This window comes from Theropithecus gelada, chromosome 14 (assembly GCF_003255815.1).
Source record: "Theropithecus gelada isolate Dixy chromosome 14, Tgel_1.0, whole genome shotgun sequence".
NCBI lineage: Eukaryota > Metazoa > Chordata > Mammalia > Primates > Cercopithecidae > Theropithecus > Theropithecus gelada.
Window position 1 is genome coordinate 14,427,536 of NC_037682.1, and position 19,875 is coordinate 14,447,410.

The window sequence follows — 19,875 nt, forward strand, 5'->3', positions numbered from 1 at the left end:
CTGCCTCAGCCTCCCAAAGTGCTGGGATTACAGGCATGAGCCACCACGCCCAGCCTGTTTATATTTTTTAAAAAGTATTTTGGGTTATGCCTCCAGGAAGGTGACTACATGTAATCTTTTTGCAGCAATCTGAATCCCAGTACTTTCAGGCATATAGTGTATGTTCTATAAAAATTTGTGGAATGAATCATTGAAAGTGAGTAGGGAAAGACTTGAACGGATTTTGTCTTAAAGCAGTATCATCCACGTGGTCCCCAGCACATACTATCGAACAACTTCTTTTAGGACTCGATGGTAGCCATAGGTATCTCTTTATTTTGGGCATGAACATGCTCTTTTCCCATTTTGAGAAAGCGAAATTTAATGTCTATTTTAAAATATGGGTACTATCTTATCCTTGTTGAGTTAAAACTCTTTCTGATTGTCCTAGCCGTTTCTTTAGTTTCCTCATGGCCAACTTCATTTCCTGATTCCTCAGCGTGTAGATTACAGGATTGAGCAAAGGGGAGATGACAGTGAAGGTGACAGAGATGGCGGTGTCTGTGGGGAGGGCAGTGAAGGGCCGGGCATAGACATAGATGCAGGGCACGAAATGCAGGGTCACCACAGTGATGTGGGAGGTGCAGGTGGAGATGGCTTTCCTCCTGCCTTCCCCAGTGTGAGACCTCAGCATCATCAAGATGACCGTGTAAGATACGAGGAGAAAGAAGAATATAAACCAACTGACTAACCCATTGTTTGAAATCATCAGGAGCTCCAGAGTGAAGGTGTCAGTGCAGGCAAGTTTGAGGACCTGGGGAACATCGCAGTAGAAAGTGTCAAGAACATTGGGTCCACAGAAAGGGAGTGGGAGCAATAGAGAAATCTGTGCTATGGAGTGGACAAAGCCCCCCACCCAGGAAGCCACGATGAGGGCTGTGCATCGTCCCCTACTCATGATGGTCACGTAGTGCAGGGGCTTGGAGATGGCCATGTAGCGGTCAAACGCCATCACGGAGAGAGAAAAAACGTCTGCTCCCCCAAGAAGGTGGAAGAAGAACATCTGAGTGACACAGCCACTGAACGAGATGGTTTTTCTCTCTGACAGAAGATCAATCAGGACCTTAGGAGCTGTGATGGAGGAAAAGCAGATGTCAAGAACAGACAGGTTGCGGAGCAGGAAGTACATGGGCGTGTGAAGGTGAGATTCACAGGTAACTGTAACCATGATGAGGAGGTTTCCCATCAGAGTTGTCATGTACACCAACAACAGCAAGATAAATAAGATCCAGCTCAGTCCTCGGGACTGAGTAATTCCCAGAAAGATAAATTCTTTCACGCTGGTGTCATTTCCCTGATCCATTGAATCACAGATCCTTTATCAGGTTCATCTCTGGAAGAAATAATAGTGCAGTTAAATTATATTAACATGTCCTAAAATCTAGTGTGGTCTTTTAAGTTTTGGCTTAGAATTAGGAGGAAGTTCTTTTCTCTGTGCACTCGCTGTGTCTGCAAGTCACTATGCCACCACTGGATGAAAGATTACCCAAGTTTTTGATTCAGTCATCCAAGGAGACAAGGTTCTCTCATGGCTGCTGCTGAAACAGAGGTTGCAAGTCTGTGAATCTATTCAATTGTACTTTCACTATAAAATCTGACACCTAAAGTAATAAATAATAGGAAGAAATCTGAATATATTAAGAATTTCTGTTCATAAAGGCATCATTATAAGGGTAACCTGCAAATGGAGCAGGATATTTACAATACGTTTATCTGAGAAATGACTCATGTTCAGAATATACAAAGAGCCTCTACAAATCAGTAAAAAAGCTGGATGACCCAACCTCAAAATGGCAAAAGGTTGAAACCAATACTTCACAAAAGGGATATCCAAATGCCAGTTTAACTTCATTAGTTAGAGCAATAAGCCACAATATACACACCAGAATGGCTAAATTGAAAAAGATAAAAACTGAAAAGATGAAAAAGTGGTGGTGAAGATGTGGAACAATTGGAGCTCTAATACGCTGCTAGTGGGTGTGTAAAATTGGTATAACCACTTTGCTATTTGAATATCTCTGCTAAGACTGTATATAGATATAGTTTTGTATATGCATAGGAGGATATCTATATATCTACATGTAGGATGATGTATCTCTTTTAAAGGATCTATCTGTATGTCATTACCTATATATCTGCTAAGTACATATTTCTGCTTCTAGGAAATATGTACATATGTTCATCAAAAGACATGTCTTAGAATATTCATAGCAGCACTGTTATTTTTTATTTTTATTTTTTGAGACTCTGTCACCCAGGCTGGAGTGCAGTGGTGAGCTTATAGCTCACTGTAGCCTCTAACTCCTGGACTCAAGCGATCCTCCCACCTCAGCCTCCCTAGTTGCTGGGACTTACAGGTGCCTGTCACTACACCTGAATAATTTTTTTCTTTTTCTTTTTTTTAAGCTGGAATAATTTTTAACTTTTTTTTTTATAGAGTTGGGGTCTCCCTATGTTACCCAGGCTGGTCTCAAACTCCTGGCCTCAGGTGATCTTCCTACTTTGTCCTCTTAAGGTGCTGAGATTACAAGCATGAGCCACCACACCTGACCAGTAGCACTGATTATAATTTCTTCAAACTGGAAAATGACTCAGAAACCCATCAACAGTAGAAAAGATAAACAAATTGTGTTACATTCACACAATACTATACAGCAATGAGAATGATTTACACTATACGTAATAATGTAAGTGAATCCCAGAAACATAATGTCATGCTAAATAATCCAGCGACCAAAGAGTATGCACTCTTCCATTTTATTCATATGTACAAAACTGAAGGGAGCCTAAGGGAGGCTTCTGGGCGCTGGTAATATTCCGTTTCTTGATCTGGGTGCTGGTTTACACCAGTAGTCATATTCCGCTGGTGTAAAAACATTCATTGAGTTGGCGGGGCGTGGTGACTCATGTAATCCAGCACTTTGGGAGGCCGAGGCGGGTGGAGGCCTGGCCAACATGGTAAAACCCCGTCTCTACTAAAAATACAAAAATTAGCTGGGCGTGGTGGCACATGCCTGTAGTTCTAGCTACTTGGGAGGTTGAGGCAGGAGAATCACTTGAACACAGGAGGTGGAGGTTGCAGTGAGCTGAGATCATGCCACTGCACTCCAGCCTGGTGACAGAGCGAGACTCTGTCTCAAAAAAAAAAAAAAAAAAAAAATTCATTGAGCTGTATATGTATGTGCATTTTTCTGTATGTTGGCATATTATACTTCAGTATAAAGTTTTAAATAACAAACATATAACATTTATCATTTATAACACTTTAATCTCATGGTTAAAGAATGAATTACATTTAAAGCAAAATTTAATGGACAACTCACTTTTATAACAGTTATTTTTATAGTTACATGGTTATAGTCTTCACCAGCTATCATCTGAGAGTAACCTTTTTGTTGTGTTGTTTTTTTGAGACAGGATTTCACTTCCATTGCTTAGGCTGGAGTGCAGTGGTGCAATCATGGCTCGGTGCAATCGTGGCTCACTGCAACCTCCGCTTCCTGGGCTCAATTGATCCTCCCACCTCAGCCTCCCCAGTAGCTGGGACTACAGGCTGTGCCACCATGCCTGGCTAATTTTTCTGTATTTTTATAAAAAGACTGGGTTTCACCATGTTGCTCAGGCTGGTCTCAAATTCCTGGGCTCAAGTGATCCACCTGTCTGGACCTCCCAAAGTGCTGAGATTACAGGCAGGGGCCACTGTGACCATCCCAAGAGTTACCATTTTATTTTTTACTCACATATGGATTTTAGGTGTTCTCAAACTTTTGTGTTATGTAGGTGACCCTGGTGTCCACATGTAGTTCTTTCTCTGATTCTGGCTTTAATTTCTCTATTTTTTTTTTTTTTTTTCCCATTTTACTCTTCTAAACTTAGGGGAAAAAAGTCCTTAAAAGACTATGCTTCCCTAAGCAGCACCCTTTCTTTCACTCACGTGGCAAAACAAGAGCTGTCTTCCCCATTCCCTTGGTATTTATTCAGATTCTCTCAGTCACCCCCGAAGGTGTTTATGTCAACAACCTGGGGTGGCAAGAAGAAGGGTTCAGAATAATCACCACAGATTTCAAGTCTCCAGAATCCTTGAAGGAAGAACTCCCTACACTGTGCTTACCACAGCTGGAAAGTGAAGCAATCATCTAAGAAGGCACCTTTGGTTAATCTGGAATGTAGACACGTATTTTAGTAAATGACAGCAGCCCACTCTAGGAACTTTCTTTTGGATATTGCAATGATCAGTCGATGGTTTTCAAATCTTCTGCTCAGGAAACCGCTGTGACAAGCCTAAGAGTGTCCTGTATCACCTGTCCTCTCCTTCCCTCCCCTATGTCTTTCTCCTGTTCTTTACTTTTTTCTATATTCTTTCTTATTTCCTTCCTCTATGTATGATTTCCATAACACAAAGGTGGTCTTTTTGAGGGAAAGGTGACTCAAATTAGATTCTGTCCTTAAGAAGTTTACAGTTAAGATAGAAAGAGTGGGCTGAGCGCAGTGGCTCATGCCTGTAATTCTGGCACTTTGGGAGGCCAAGGCAGGAGGATCACCTGAGGTCAGGAGTTCGAGACCAACCTGGCCAACATGGTGAAACCCCGTCTCTACTAAAAATACAAAAATTAGCTGGGCTTGGTGGCGTGCGCCTGTAATCCCAGCTACTCTGGAGGCTGAGGCAGTAGAATCACCTGAATCTGGGAGGCGGAGGTTGGAGTGAGCTGAGATCACGCCACTGCACTTCAGCCTGGGCAGCAGAGCAAGACTCCATCTCAAACAAAACAAAACAAAACAAAAATATAAATTAAATTAATTTTTGTGTGCAGTTGTAAATATAGATATTTATATTATAAACCTATACTGGAAGAATATACACCATAATCTTCAATAAGAAATCCAGTCATCCAAGTATCAAACCCCAGGACTTCCACGCAATTTTCAAGGTCTCAGCATTGTAGAAATGTGGGCAGAACGATGGAGCTCTGCTTTGCTAATTTTTTGTTTGCTTTTAGAGAACACTTATGGGGTGATTCTCATGTGTTATACCAACTGCTTCATTTTATTTTATTTTATTATTATTATTTTTGAGATGGAGTCTTGCTCTTGTTGCCCAGGCTCCAGTGCAGTGGCGTGATCTCAGCTTACTGCAACCTCCGTGTCCCAGGTTCAAGCATTTCTCCTGCCTCAGCCTCCCAAGTAGCTGGGATTATAGGCGCCTGCCACCATGCTCGGCTAATTTTTGTATTTTTAGTAGGGATGGGGTTTCACTATGTTGGCCAGGCTGGTCTCGAACTCCTGACCTCAGTTGATCCGCCCTCCTCGGCCTCCTAAAGTGCTGGGGTTACAGGAGTGAGCCACCGTGCCCGGCCTCCAACTGCTTCATTGTATCTGTTTCAGAATATGTAATATTCAGGTGAAATAGATATTATTATCCTGATTTTATAGATGAGGAAACTGAGGCACAGAAAGATTAAGTAACTTGCTTAAGGTCTCACAACTAGTAGAACTTTGTCTCAAACCAAGATTTGTCTTATTTCAAAGACTGACGCTCTTACCTACTTCAACTGCACTTCTTCCTGATGTTGATCAGTCCTTCCCAGAAGATGCTGCAAAAGAAAGAGTTCACAAAAATTTTTAGCAAATCAAGTGAAAGTAGTATGAGTATAAGGTGGAGCTGTTAGAAGCCAGGATATGGCAAGCGAGAGGTATGGCTGGGAGTGACTTAGCGTGAGGGTATGTCAGAGGTGACTTTGAAAAAAAAAAGCAGAGTATGAAGAATCAGACTTTGCGGTCTTTAGATACATTTTCACAAAGAACCTGCATCAACCACATAGTGTTCCAATGGCAAGGTACAGAAATGAGTTGTGAGCAACGTTATCTCAAACGTGAACTCCCCTTGAAAATAATAGACTGATAGGTTCCTATGGATTGTGTGTGTGTGTGTGTGTGTGTGTATGTGTGTTTGAGACAAGGTCTTGCTCTGTCACCCAGGCTAGAGTGCAGTGGCATGATCATGACTCACTGCAGCCATGAACTTCTGAGATCAAGCAATCCTTCTGCCTCATCCTCCCAAAATGCTGATATTACAGGTGTTAGCCACTATGTCCCCCTAGAGGGTGTCTTTTACAGAGGGGGAAGGATACTTTGAAAGTATAGAATTATACACAATGCATTGAAACACATGCACAATAAAGAGTGGGTGGGGGCCGGGCGCGGTGGCTCACACCTGTAAACCTAGCACTTTAGGAGGCTGAGGCTGGCGGATCACTTGAGGTCATGAGTTCGAGACCAGCCTGGCCAACATGGTGAAACCCTGTCTCTATTAAAATACAAAAATTAGCTGGGCATGGTGCTGCGTGCCTGTAATCCCAGCTACTTGGGAGGCTGAAGCAGGAGAATCACTTGAACCTGGGAGGCAGAGGTTGAAGTGAGCCGAGATCACACCACGGCACTCCAGCCTGGGCAACATCGAGACTCCGTATCAAAAAAAAAAAAAAAAAAAAGAGCAGATAGGGAAATGAATAAAAATACAGTTTCATGTGTTTTTGCAAGGTCACAATAAAGATACTGAGGATTTCTTAAAAATCACCTCAAAGGGGACCCTTCTTTGGAAACAAGCTTATCAAGTATTTTGGACAAAGTCTGCAAACTGAGGGATCCCCCCCATACCCCAGCATCCCACTGAGCAAATTCCTCCTCATTTTCTATATTAAGTTGACTTTCTAGGATGCCCCACATGTCATGGTTTTCTCTTTTCCAATTTTGAAAATCCTTTACTCTTGATTGAATCCCTGAAACTTTTATTAGAAGCATTCATATTCAGTGGCACATTAAGGCACAGATAATCCAGTCATGAAAACATCTTACTCAAAGCCTCCAAAATTTCATTCCCAGTCAAGAGGCAAAACTGCATCTACTAAACTCAGGAATTACTGCCTTTAAAAGCTGTTTTTCCGATTCAGTCATCCTCCTGAGAGCTGGTGATGTCAGCACCTTCTCAAATACCTTTAATGAACTTTGAACCTCAATATCCCAACAAGTAAAATACAACCACATTTCCTGAAGCCAACTGACCATCTTCCTATATTTTGCAAGCCATACTTTCCCTCTTTCTAATAGTGAAAAACGACCTCTTTTCTTTGCTTATTAAGAGTCTTGGCTTCTATAGGAACATTCTACACATTTGCAGCATTTCTCAAAATTCAGCATGAACAGCTTTTCAGTTTCAGAAGTTCATAGGCACTAATACTAACTGCTGGTTTATTCTTCAAGTGGGAAATTGATCCTCTTATGATGCTCCAGCTGCCTTTTAGAAGAAATAGGTACTGGGGAAATTCTCTGTTTAATGTAAAGCCTACCTCAAGGTGAGTGATTTCATTATCTTCTTTCCACAGATGGGAAAAGGCAACCTCAGGTAATTACAGTATTCTGACTCTTTTCTGCCTTATTACATTTTGGCCACCTGTATTAGTCTCTCAGCGACAAGCCCAAGATAGGAATTAGCAAAGGGAATATTGTTAGGCAGGAATGTGGAAGCTCAGTGGCCAACACAATACACTACAATACAACTCAGGAGTTCCTGTGGGAGTCATTAAAGTGTCACCAAGTGCTCTCTCTCTTTTGTTCTCTCTCCCTCTTTCTCATTTTTTTCTCTGTTCCCTCTCATACATACATGCAGACGCCCCAGTGCACTCAGGACATACCCTTTCCTCTAGAGGAAACACATGAGATGGTGCATTTTCCCATTTGGCCCAGGGAGAAAGTGTTTTGTTAAACCACACCAGTGACTGTGCAGTCTTCCTCTTGACCAAAGTCACTTTGCCTGCAATCAGCTAGGAAATGAAACTTCAATAAATAAAAGAGTAGCGATGAAAAATTCAAAACTCTGTGGCTACTGTCAGAGCAGCTCTCAGAGACTGTGTAGATTTATGTAAGCATTTTCTATTTAATTAATTAATTAATTTAGTTTCTGAGATGCAGTTTTGCTCTTGTTGCCCAGGCTGGAGTTCAGTGGTGTGATCTTGGCTCACTGCAACCTCTGCCTCCCAGGTTCAAGTGATTCTCCTGCCTCAGCCTCCCAAGTGGCTGGGATTACAGACACCTGCCACCACACCCGGCCAGCTTTGTATTTTTAGTAGAAATGGGGCTTCACCATGTTGGTCAGGCTGTTCCTGACCTCAGGTGCTGCAACTACCTTTGCCTCCCAAAGTGCTGGGATTACAAGCTTGAGCCATAGCTCCCGGCCATATTTTCTGTTTAAAGCAACATGTACGTTGTCCCAGGACAGTTTTTTTTTTTTTTTTTTTTTTTAATACAGTGTCTCACTCTGTTGTCCAGGCTGGAGTTGTACTGTGGCATGATCCCAACTCACTGCAATCTCTGCCTCCTGGGTTCAAGTGATCCTCCTGTCTCAGCCTCCCAAGTAGCTGGGATTACAGGCACGAGCCACTATGCCCAGCTAATTTTTGTATTTTTAGTAGAGATGCGATTTCACCATGTTAGCCAGGCTGGTCTTGAACTCTTGGCCTCAAATGATCCTCCTGCTTTGGCCTCCCAAAGGGCTGAGATTACAGGCATGAGCCACTGTGCCCTGTCAGCCCCTACAGTCATTTCAACCTACATCTCTGAAATGTATAGCTCACTTCACATCTAGGGACAGCTCTTGATATTCATCAACTCAGTTACTTCATAATTATTTTACGTTATTTTTTCACGCTTACCCAGAGATATTCATTATGAAAACATTTGATTTGGGGAGCGCATATACAAAAGAGCAGTTTGAAAACCACGTGTGTCTCCAGAGTCAGTTGACTTTTCTACAGTTCTTAGCAGCAGAGCTTAAAAAATAGTGAAAGGGCCGGGCGCGGTGGCTCAAGCCTGTAATCCCAGCACTTTGGGAGGCCGAGACGGGCGGATCACGAGGTCAGGAGATCGAGACCATCCTGGCTAACACGGTGAAACCCCGTCTCTACTAAGAAATACAAAAAACTAGCCGGGCGAGGTGGCAGGCGCCTGTAGTCCCAGCTACTCGGGAGGCTGAGGCGGGAGAATGGCGTGAACCCGGGAGGCGGAGCTTGCAGTGAGCTGAGATCCGGCCACTGCACTCCAGCCTGGGCTACAGAGCGAGACTCCGTCTCAAAAAAAAAAAAAAAAAAAATAGTGAAAGCATGAAAGCATACAACAATCATTTCACAATGTATATGTATAATAAAACATCACATTGTACTGTGCACTGTCAATATATATAATTTTTATTTATCTATGACAGCTGCTTGGGATGCTGAGGCAGGAGAATTGCTTGAACCCAGGAGGCAGAGGTTGCAGTGAGCCAAGATCACACCACTGCACTCCAGTCTAGGTGACAGAGCAAGACTCCATCTCAAAAACAAAACAAAACAAAATAAAAAAGCAAAAACTAGGCCGAGTGTGGTGGCTCACGCCTGTAATCCTAACACTTTGGGAGGCTGAGGTGGGCAGATCACCTGAGGTCAGGAGTTTGAGGCTAGCCTGGCCAACATGGTGAAACCCCATCTCTATTAAAAATACAAAAATTAGCCGAGTGTGGTGGTGGGCATCCGTAATCCCAGCTACCTAGGAGGCTGAGACAGGAGAATTGTTGGAACCCAGGACATGAAGCCTGCAGTGAGCTGGGATCACACCACTGTCTCCAGCTTAGGTGACAGAGCGAGACTCCATCTCAAAAAACGAACAACAAAACAAACAAACAAAAACTAGTAAAAACTAGTTTAAATGGGAAAAATGCTACACAACTTGTGATTTTATGTCACTGTAGATACTTGTTTGTGTGATCAGATGTAATTGCTTTTTCTGTCCTGACTTATTGAATCAGGTTATGTTGCATGTTTAGACACGGTCATGAGGAAGTCAACTCTTGGCAATGATATGCCAAGAGTTCCTGGGTTCTTGATCTCTTGGGATTCTGCTTCTGAGTCAGGCCCTACAGATCTGTGGTGTCATCTGATTCTGATATAGAGATAAAAAATTGGTCTGAGTGAGTCACAAGAGTTAGGAAGAAAAGAAAAGGGCAAAGGCCAGATTGGCATGAAATGGGCTATTAAGTGGCTTGTAGTGTGTATTTTTTCATAGGCGATTTCATAAAGAAAAGCCTAGGGACTCTTGAGACCGAACCTACTTGGGCAAACATAGCAGGACCCTATGAATTGATTTGGCAAGTGTGACTTTTTATTAGAATCTGTTTGCTTGCAGAAATAAGTTAATATTGTAAGAAGTTAGATTTTGTCGATCAGGTGACAGGAAGTGGCAAACATTTGAGCCAGTTAGTTCATGAATGCTTATAGGGCCAGGCAGGATCCAATGAGAGACTTAGGTAAAGTTTGTCTTCAACATTCACTATCCTTCAACATTCGTTATCCTTTGGCTAATTTACTCTCCTTGGGCTCTCTGTTCCATCCCATGGGGCCTGTCCTCTTGGCTACTCTGAAAGCCAGGGTTTATTTTTGACCCATTATTTTCTTTTGATATTAAATTCTCCTGTACTGTTTCTCTCATTAGCTTAAGGGTGACTTTTTTTTCTTCTTTTTTTCTTGAGACAGAGTCTCACACTGTTGCCCAGGCTGGAGTGCAGTGGCACAATCTTGGCTCACTGCAACCTCCGCCTCCCAGGTTCAAATGATTCTCCCGCTTCAGCCTCCTGAGTAGCTGGGATTACAGGTGCCTACCACCACGCCCGGCTATTTTTTCTGTGTGTGTTTTTAGTAGAGATGGGGTTTCACCATGTTGGCCAGGCTGGTCTTGAACTCCCGACCTCAGGTGATCCACCTGCCTTGGTCTCCCAAAGTGCTGGGATTATTGGTATGAGCCACTGCACCTGCCCAGGGTGACTCTTTAAGCCTCATAAATAACAAGCAAACCTACTGTCATGTTTTAATAATAGCTAGACATTTTAACATGATAGATGTTTTGAGCTCAATATACATTTTCATGTTTTCTACTCAACCAGTTTTATCTAAAAATGAGGAGTATGGGTCATATGGGGGAAGGGTGTGACAGGCCAATGGGAAACAGAAGGTGTGTTAGGCAAACCAATAAAGGTGATATTAATAATAACATTTATCTTTCATTGCACATTTATTCTCTGCCAGGTTTCATATGTTTCATGTATACCATCTCATTCTGTCCTTTACACAACCTCATGAGGTGGATATTATAATGGGAATCTTCGTGTAGGTGAACTATGACCTTTGGAGAGAGAGATGAAATAACTTGCTCAGGATCACACAGCTGGTGAATGGCAGAAATAGGATTCATACCTGGGTCTGTATGATTCTGAAACTAGAACTTTCATCCACCATGCTTTACTGCTGTCTCTCACTAGCCTATACCTATACTGCCTCTTCACGAACACTAGAAGTTTGAAAAAATAGACCGGGTAGAGTTTTCCCTTCTCTAACTCTCCCATCCTGTCTCTTTCCAGTGAAAAGAAATGTGAATTCTCAATGGCAAGGCCAAGTCAAAACTGACCCTTGTAAGGCTACAACTGGAAAATCAGTCCTTTGATGGTAGAGCTAGATTGCTTCATGTGTGTGGTTCCTGAAGTCTTGCCTTTATCCAAACTCATCAGGAGAATGTCTGGCATGTCTAGTTCTGCGTTAAGATACATACCTTTAGGCCATGATAAGAAATCTTCCCAAGCCTCATCAATCTTGATAGGAATCCAGGAGGATAACCGTTATGAACCTATGAAGTTCTCAGTAGCTCATGAGCCCACTTTAATTTAACTCAGGAGAGGCCAATTTCTCAAACTCCAGTGGGCCATACATACCCACGTATATGTACACCAGAGGCGTTGATCATGAGATCCTTCTGGAACAGGATTATAGTTTGGTATAGACAAGTCCAACAATGTAATACATTACATTCATGTGGTGGAAGAACAATGGGTTGGGCATCTGAAGATGTCTCTGTAATTAACTTAATATAAGACCTTGAATACATCACTTTATCTCTCTGGGCTTTTATTTCCTTATCTTCTGAAAAAAATGTTGGACTTAATCATCTTATCTGCCCGCCATATAGCTGTCTTGATTGACATACGGTTACTTGGTCTTTGGAAAAATAACAGTCAGTTCACTCCTATAACACTAGTTACTTCATGCTGCACAGAAGCTTGGGTTATCAGTTATCTGCTAACTTAAATAGGAAGACAAATTGTTCGTAGTCAGTATAGTTGGTTTACTGACAGTGTGTCTGTGTATGTAAATGTGAATTCATGGGAAAAATAATATAAGGTGTCCTTGATGATGAAGAACTGAATTTATTGTCTTTTCTTTTCTTTTCTTTTTTCAAGATGGAGTCTTGCTGTGTTGCCAGGCTGGAATGCAGTGGCGTGATCTCGGCTCACTGCAACCTCTGCCGCCCAGGTTCAAGTAATTCTCCTGCCTCAGCCTCCCGAGTAGCTGGGACTACAGGCGCACACCACCATGTCCAGCTAATTTTTGTATTTTTAGTAGAGATGGGGTTTCACCATGTTGGCCAGGATGGTCTCGATCTCTTGACCTCACGATCTGCCTGCCTTGGCCTCCCAAAGTGTTGGGATTATAGGCGTGAGCCACTGCACCTGGCCTGGATTTGTTTTCTATTCCCTTTCAGAAGGCACGAGTCTTCTCTTTAGTCTTTTCATGGCTGACATCATTTCCTGGTTCCTCAGAGTGTAGATCAAAGGATTCAGCAGAGGGGAGATGACAGTGAAGGTGATAGAGACGGCCTTATCTGTGGGGAGGACAGTGAAGGGCCGGGCATAGACATAGATGCAGGGCACGAAATGGAGGGTCACCACAGTGATGTGGGAGGTGCAAGTGGAGATGGCTTTCCTCCTGCCCTTTCCTGCCTGAGACCTCAGCATCATTAGGATGACGGTGTAGGACACAAGCAGGAAGGTAAACCACAAGGTAGTGACCAGGCCATTGTTGGAAATCATCAGGAGCTCAAGAACAAAAGTGTCAGTGCAAGCGAGTTTGAGGACCTGGGGGACATCACAGTAGAAAGTGTCAAGAACATTGGGTCCACAGAAAGGGAGGGGCAGCAACAGGGAGATCTGCACGATGGAGTGGACAAAGCCCCCAACCCAGGAGGCAGAGATGAGGGCAGTGCATCGACCCCTACTCATGATGGTCACGTAGTGCAAGGGCTTGGAGATGGCCATGTAGCGGTCAAACGCCATCACAGAGAGAGAAAAAATGTCTGCCCCACCAAGGAGGTGGAAGAGAAATATCTGTGTCATGCAGCTTGTATAGGATATGGTCTTTTTCTTTGACAGAAGGTCCAGCAAGACTTTAGGAGCAGTTATGGAGGAGAAGCAGATGTCAAGGATGGCTAGATTGCAGAGCAGGAAGTACATGGGGGTGTGAAGGCGAGACTCACAAGTCACAGTGACCATGATGAGGAGGTTTCCCAGCAGAGTTGTCATGTACACAAGACATAAAAAAAGAAACAAGACCAAGCTCAGGTCTTGGGATTGAGTAAGTCCCAGAAATATAAATTCTTTTACTCTGGTGACATTTCCCAACTCCATTGAATCATGTTTTCTCTTTCCTGAATATCTTGGAAAAAATAATGTTATTTCAGAAAGTGTTTACTCTTTCTTAACAGATTCAAGTATTCAGTTTGAAAACTTGTGGCCGGGCGCGGTGGCTCAAGCCTGTAATCCCAGCACTTTGGGAGGCCAAGGCGGGTGGATCACGAGGTCAGGAGATCGAGACCATCCTGGCTAACATGGTGAAACCCCGTCTCTACTAAAAATACAAAAAAAACTAGCCGGGCGTGGTGGCGGGCGCCTGTAGTCCCAGCTACTTGGGAGGCTGAGGCGGGAGAATGGCGTGAACCCGGGAGGCGGAGCTTGCAGTGAGCCGCGGAGATCAGGCCACTACACTCCAGCCTGGGAGACACAGCGAGACTCCGTCTCAAAAAAAAAAAAAAAAAAAAAAAAAAAAAAAAAAAAAAAAAGAAAACTTGTGAGATATTACCACCACATGAAATACAATTTCAAGTTTATTGCCAACGCATGTAAAATGACATTTTATTACACAATCATGCATACACTTATGTAAATTACAATTTTAAAAAATGCATAAAATGTGTAAAATAATGTTCCAGTTATTCAAGATACTTAGAACATTATTCAAGATAAACAGAGGGGGATGTTAACTATTTAGAAAGAGACTATTGTGGCATGGGAAATATAAAAATGGGATTTGTTTGCTGTGTGAGTAAGGCAGTGCTTACTTGGTGTGACTAGAACACCTTGAGATTCACAGGGCTGAGGATTTTGTTGTTTTTTTCCGAGACTGGATGCTCCATTTAAACGGTTCTAAGAACCCCTGTCTGCAAAATGGCCCCCTACTGGATTGAATTGTACGGAAGCAGCACCCCTGTCTTCTTAAATCACAAACTTATTTTTGTGAAAAATTAGAAAATGTTTAAGCCATAAAATTCATCTCTATTGCTCTACTCTTCTTTAAGGGGACTTCTTTGTTTCTTTCTCTACTTTAATCTACTTTAGGTACTGAAACCCCTGGGTGGTAAATAGCTCCTTAGCTATGGAAATAAAAATATTACTCAGAGCTTCTCTTCTGTTGTTTCAATTTCTTTCTTAAAAAATAATTTTTGTTGAGCTATCATTGACATACCATAGACTGCACATATTTGAATTCACACTTTGATAATTTTTTTTTTTTTTTTTTTGAGACAGCGTCTTACTCTGTCTCCCAGGCTGGAGTGCACTGGCGCGATCTCGGCTCACTGCAACCTCTGACTCCCGGGTTCAAGCGATTCTCCCGCCTCAGCCTCCTGAGTAGCTGGGATTAAAGGTGCACACCACCACACCTGGCTAATTTTTGTATTTTTAGTAAAGACGGGGTTTCACCATATCGGCCCAGCTGGTCTCGAACTCCTGACCTTGTGATCCACCCACCTCGGCCTCCCAAAGTGCTGGGATTACAGGCGTGAGCCACTGCACTCAGCTGATAAGTTTTGACATAGTATATACCTGTGACACCATCTCTATAGTTAAGAGAGTGAATATACCTATCACCCAGAAAATGTCCTTGTGCCCCTTTGTAACCTGTCCCATTTACCCTTCCTTGTTCAGGCAACCACTGATCTGCTTTCTGTCATTGTATATTAGTTTGTATTTTCTACAATATTCTATAAGTGAAATTCTATGTGTATTTTCTTCTTGTCTGCCTTCTTTCAACCATGAAATTCATCCATTGTTTTGTGTGTACTGCTATTTTGTTCCTTTCTATTGTATGAATATACCACAGTTTGCTTATCTGTTTACTTGTAGGTGAACATTTGGGTTATTTGTGGCTTTTGAATATTACCCATAAAGCTGCTATGAACATTCACGTTTGGGTCTTTGTGTGGACTTATGTTTTCAGTTCTCTTGGGTAACTAGCTAGGAGTGGAATGGCTGTAACTCTTAACATTCAATAGTAAGAGAACAAACAACCCAATTAAGCAACAAAGACAAATTATTTTAACAAAGTGAAGTCGCTAAAAGAAGTTAAAAAACAGAAGAGAAAAAAGGACAAATTATTTGAACAGACACTTCAGCAAGAAGACACAGAGATAGCAAATAAGCACATGAAAAGGCTCAACATCATTTATCACTGAGAAAATATAAATTAAAACCACAGTGTAATTTAAAAATAGTATATAGTAGAGTCACTAGAATGAAAAAGATTGTTATATCAAGAGTGGACAAAGATGTAGAGGAATGGAACTCCAGTGGGAAGGTAAAAGGGTAAAATCACTTTTGAAAATAATTTGGCAGTTTTTTTTTTGTTTTTGTTTTTTTTGAGATGGAGTCTTGCTCTGTCGCCCAGGCTGGAGTGCAGTGGCACCATCTTGGCTCACTGCAACCTCTGCCTCCCGGGTTCAAGCGATTCTCCCACCTCAGCCTCCCGAGTAGCTGGGATTACAGGTGCCCACCACCATGCCCAGCTAATTTTTGTATTTTTAGTAAAGGCAGGGTTTCACCATGTTGGCCAGGCTGGTCTTGAACTCTTGACCTCAGGTCATCCACCCACCTTGACCTCCCAAAGTGCTGGGATTACAGGCGTGAGCCACCGCACCTGGCTGGCAGTTTTTTAAAAAGCTGTTACACATACACTTACCTTATAACTGTGTTGCTTTTGAATTCCTTTCTTCTTTCTTTTCTTTTTTTTTTTTTTTTTGGTATATCTTTGAAATGGGCCTTATTTTCTTTCTTCCTAGTTTACCTCCTTTTTCTTTCCATAATTAGAAACAAATGAAGGGCAAAAGTCCCTTTCTTCCCATTCTTTGGGTGTGTTCTCCAATTTAAATGAAGATATTTCTTCTCACTTAGCTCACTTTGTCTTCAAGTTTTCTTTCCTCTCTATGCAATTTTGTCCAAAATCTATTTAATAGGTAAATCCAAAAGCAAGCTGCCAAGAAGTATTTTACCTTCAAGGTAGATGCCTGCTAGACTCTGGGACCACACAGCCTGTTCAAATCCCAACTGAGCACTTACTGGTTGTGCTAACACGAGCAAATTGCTTCATCCCTTGACCTCATTCTCTGTATCAGTAATTTGGAGACAATAGCATCTCCTTCATAAGACTTTTGTGAGGGTTAAATAAATTAATCTATGTAGAGCATCAGTACTTAGAGCATTGCCTAATCTGTAATAAGTGTAATTATATGTATGCTACCTTAAAGAAAACTCCAGGTTAATAATTCCCACACACGGCTTCTTTAACAAATATATTTCCAATATATTTATGGACATTCTTTTGGAGGAGCTGCATGTTTCCCAAACGTGTATCCTCAACCACTTCATCAGAACATTTGCTGTTTCGAAGGAATTAGGAGGTATTTGCCGTCCAGTGACCCAGAGAGTGGTGACAGTGTATGACAGTAAAAAGAGCACTTGCTTGGTTTGGCTTCTTCTCTGACATCTTATTAGCAGACCAGAGAAACTGTTCAGTGCAAGGGCTCTGGGATCAAGGCTCGTCTGGGTTCAAGTCCTGGCTTTGCCACTGTGCAATTTGAGCAAGTGCATAACCTTATTGAGCCTCTACTTTTTCATCTGTGGAATGGGGATAATAATATTACTCACCTCACAGGGAAGTTATGAGGGTTGGAGAATTAGCATGTGTAAGCTTCTCAGCATACGGGCTGGTTATCTGTCATGATTAGTGCTACGCCAGGTAACTCTAACAGTGGAGCCTCATCAGTAAATGGAGTGCATTGAACTAAATGGTAGCTATCAATCCTGATTAGCTTAAAGAGAGAGGAAATGGTCGCTAGGAACGCCAACTCAGTATAGTTACTAGAAATGTGAGGAAAACCAATTTAGTTATTAAACTCTGCAAAGGGACCCCCATGTAAACAGCACATTGTTTACACACACATGGGTGGAAGGTAAACCAAATCCCAGACCCCAGGCCGGGCCTATTGGTCAAAAAGAAATAGGTCTCATGTTCATGAACTGCCTTTGGTAATTTAAAGACAACATCCCCCAGCTTCTGCTTCACCCTTCTGCTACTTTTAATCCATCCAATTATTTAGCAAATATTGATGGAGTATGGGAAGAATTCTAGGTTATTTGAGAGAAAGGAATAAAATCTAAATGCAGTGAGTGGGAAGCATTGAAATCTGATAGTTACATGGGAGTGATGGGGGCCATCTAAGGACAGATGAAGAGCTGAGTGTGAGAAGAGGATGATTTCCAAATAAGAGGCTCAGTGAAACTGTAAGGAGGAAGTGGCATTTATGTTTCGGACATATAGGAATGGGGAGAAAGGACCTTCTGGCCTTAGAAGACTATTTAAATGTATGAAAGTTGCTAATGAGTGGGAAGTTTGGCTGGAAAGAAAGGGTGCAAACGTGACAGCATGGAAAGACAGAGAAAAGAAAATCATTGCTATTGTAAGCTCTCAGAAAACAATACCCCATAATGAAGGCCTCAGAAGTAGCCTCAGAAGTAAAAGTTTTTCTCTGACCTCCTCCTGCCTTCCTGTGTCGGGTGGCTGGTCCTTCATTCTTCCCCAAGGTTAGCTGTAGAAACTCCAATACCTCTTCCCTAAGGCGGGTCATGGAAACCAGAACCCTCTTTCTCCAAAGCCAGCCATAAAACCTAAACATATTACTCTAACTTCCCCATGACTCCACCTTTCTGTGTAAGAGTTGGCCATAAATAAATTCTCAGGTCTACTTTGTTTGATTGCAGGTCATAGGAACTCCATTCCAGAAGAGAGAGAGAGAGAGAGAGAGAGAGAAAGAGAGAGAGAAAGAGAGAGAGAGACACACACACAGAGCACTTCCTCATACCCAGGAGGAAGGAATTGCTGCACAGAGAGGCCAAATACGATCTAAACAGACAGGCCTTGCTGGGTTTCCCCATTGTCCATTAGCATGAGATCATACCATTTTTTTTTTAATTTTAAATTTTTATTTTTATGGAGCGCTTCACTAATTTGCGTGCCATCCTGGTAAAGGGGCCTGCTAATCTCCTCTGTATTGTTCCAATTTTAGTATATGTGCTGCCAAAGCAAGCGACCATACCTTTTTTGTCCAATCGTATTTCTACATGGCTGTCCATACTTTGTTGAACCTAAACATAAAAATGAACCTTTTCCTTGTATCTTTGGGTCTTCATTCGGAAGGCTCCCATGTCATGTAAAACTATGATCAAATAAATTTGTATTCCTTTCCTCCTAATTGTCCGCCTTTTGTCAGCTGATTTTCAGTGAACTTTCAGAGGATGAAGGGGAAGTTTTCCCCTGTCATCTACACCATAAACTTCTTATTTTTGTGTTAGATCTAAAGAGGGGTAGACAGGTGTTTATTGTCTGAGTCTCTCAACTTTTGTGAGCGTTTGAAATATTTCATTTATTACTGCAGGTTGAAGTTCAGGCTAAGAATTACCTCTGTTGATTTCAGCCTGAGAAGATCTGTCTAGAGAAAACAAGACTGAGAAAAATGTCTTGTCCGTATCATTCAAGAGGTCGCAGAGAGCAAAAGCTGCCTTTTCCCCAATTCCAAACTGACCTCAACTCTGTCTCTCATTCCACAACGTACTCTTTGTTAGCATTTCTAACTTGTGCTGTCTGTTACTAAAGGAAGGTTCTCCCCGGAATGCAGCATCTTGTATACATATTACATTATTTTTAGTCATAGTGTATTTGTGAATCTTAATGATTACACCTAGATTTTAATTTTTCTTATTCTTATTTCTCACTCTATGCATAAACACCCAGACACCCCAGGCACACGCACACATGCAGACTTTTATTTTTTTACCTAAAATCTGCAACCTTCTTCCAAGAATTCCAACATCTTGAATAATGTTCACATGAACCTCAGGAATCATCCAACTTCAGAAAATTCTGCTCAACACCCCTCTGAAGGCCGGTTATTTCAATGGCATCTCTTCTATCTTAATGTGGAAAGGACTTAGGGAATAATATTGTCCTGGCTCTTTCACACTGATTCACAGGGTTCCCATGATATTTACCAGTTCCTTAATCCCAGAACTAGCGTGAGAATTATCTGAGGGATTACAGTTGGATGTAGTTGTGGAAAAATTCTGCTGACAGTGAGGTAGTTTCAGTGGGAGTAATTAAGAAGTCACTCAGACACATATACTTAGGAATACACATTTTGTCTAGAGCCTAAAATTTTCCAGAGGCAACTGAAAGAGTGAATTCCCTTTATCTTCTGGCTCCAAAAGGAAGAAAGGTTGTGTTGAAATATGTCAACTGTATTCCTGAGAAAGTCCAAAAAGTGCTGTTCTTGGTGATCAGAGGGCACCCTTCCATGAGTGCCCATGGTGCAGAGAAACTT

General features: G+C 42.1%; 2 protein-coding genes and 1 non-coding gene across 3 annotated transcripts; all 3 read right to left on the bottom strand.

Annotated features, from left to right (window-relative positions):
- Positions 1-391: 391 nt before the first annotated feature.
- Positions 392-1,342, bottom strand: LOC112606941 (olfactory receptor 4D9). Its single transcript, XM_025357916.1, has one exon. It carries the CDS (start codon positions 1,340-1,342, stop codon positions 392-394), a length of 951 nt encoding a protein of 316 aa, XP_025213701.1.
- Positions 1,343-12,640: 11,298 nt separating this feature from the next.
- Positions 12,641-13,576, bottom strand: LOC112606955 (olfactory receptor 4D11). Its single transcript, XM_025357930.1, has one exon. The coding sequence runs from the start codon at positions 13,574-13,576 to the stop codon at positions 12,641-12,643; it is 936 nt and encodes a 311-aa protein (XP_025213715.1).
- A 4,906-nt stretch (positions 13,577-18,482) lies between these two features.
- On the bottom strand, positions 18,483-18,584 carry LOC112607431. Its single transcript, XR_003115783.1, has one exon. It is a non-coding gene; the product is annotated as a U6 spliceosomal RNA (small nuclear RNA).
- Positions 18,585-19,875: the final 1,291 nt, after the last annotated feature.

Excerpts from the sequence above, each read along its gene's own strand:
- LOC112606955 (XM_025357930.1), bottom strand. The coding sequence starts at position 13,576 with ATGGAGTTGGGAAATGTCACCAGAGTAAAAGAATTTATATTTCTGGGA.
- LOC112606941 (XM_025357916.1), bottom strand. The coding sequence starts at position 1,342 with ATGGATCAGGGAAATGACACCAGCGTGAAAGAATTTATCTTTCTGGGA.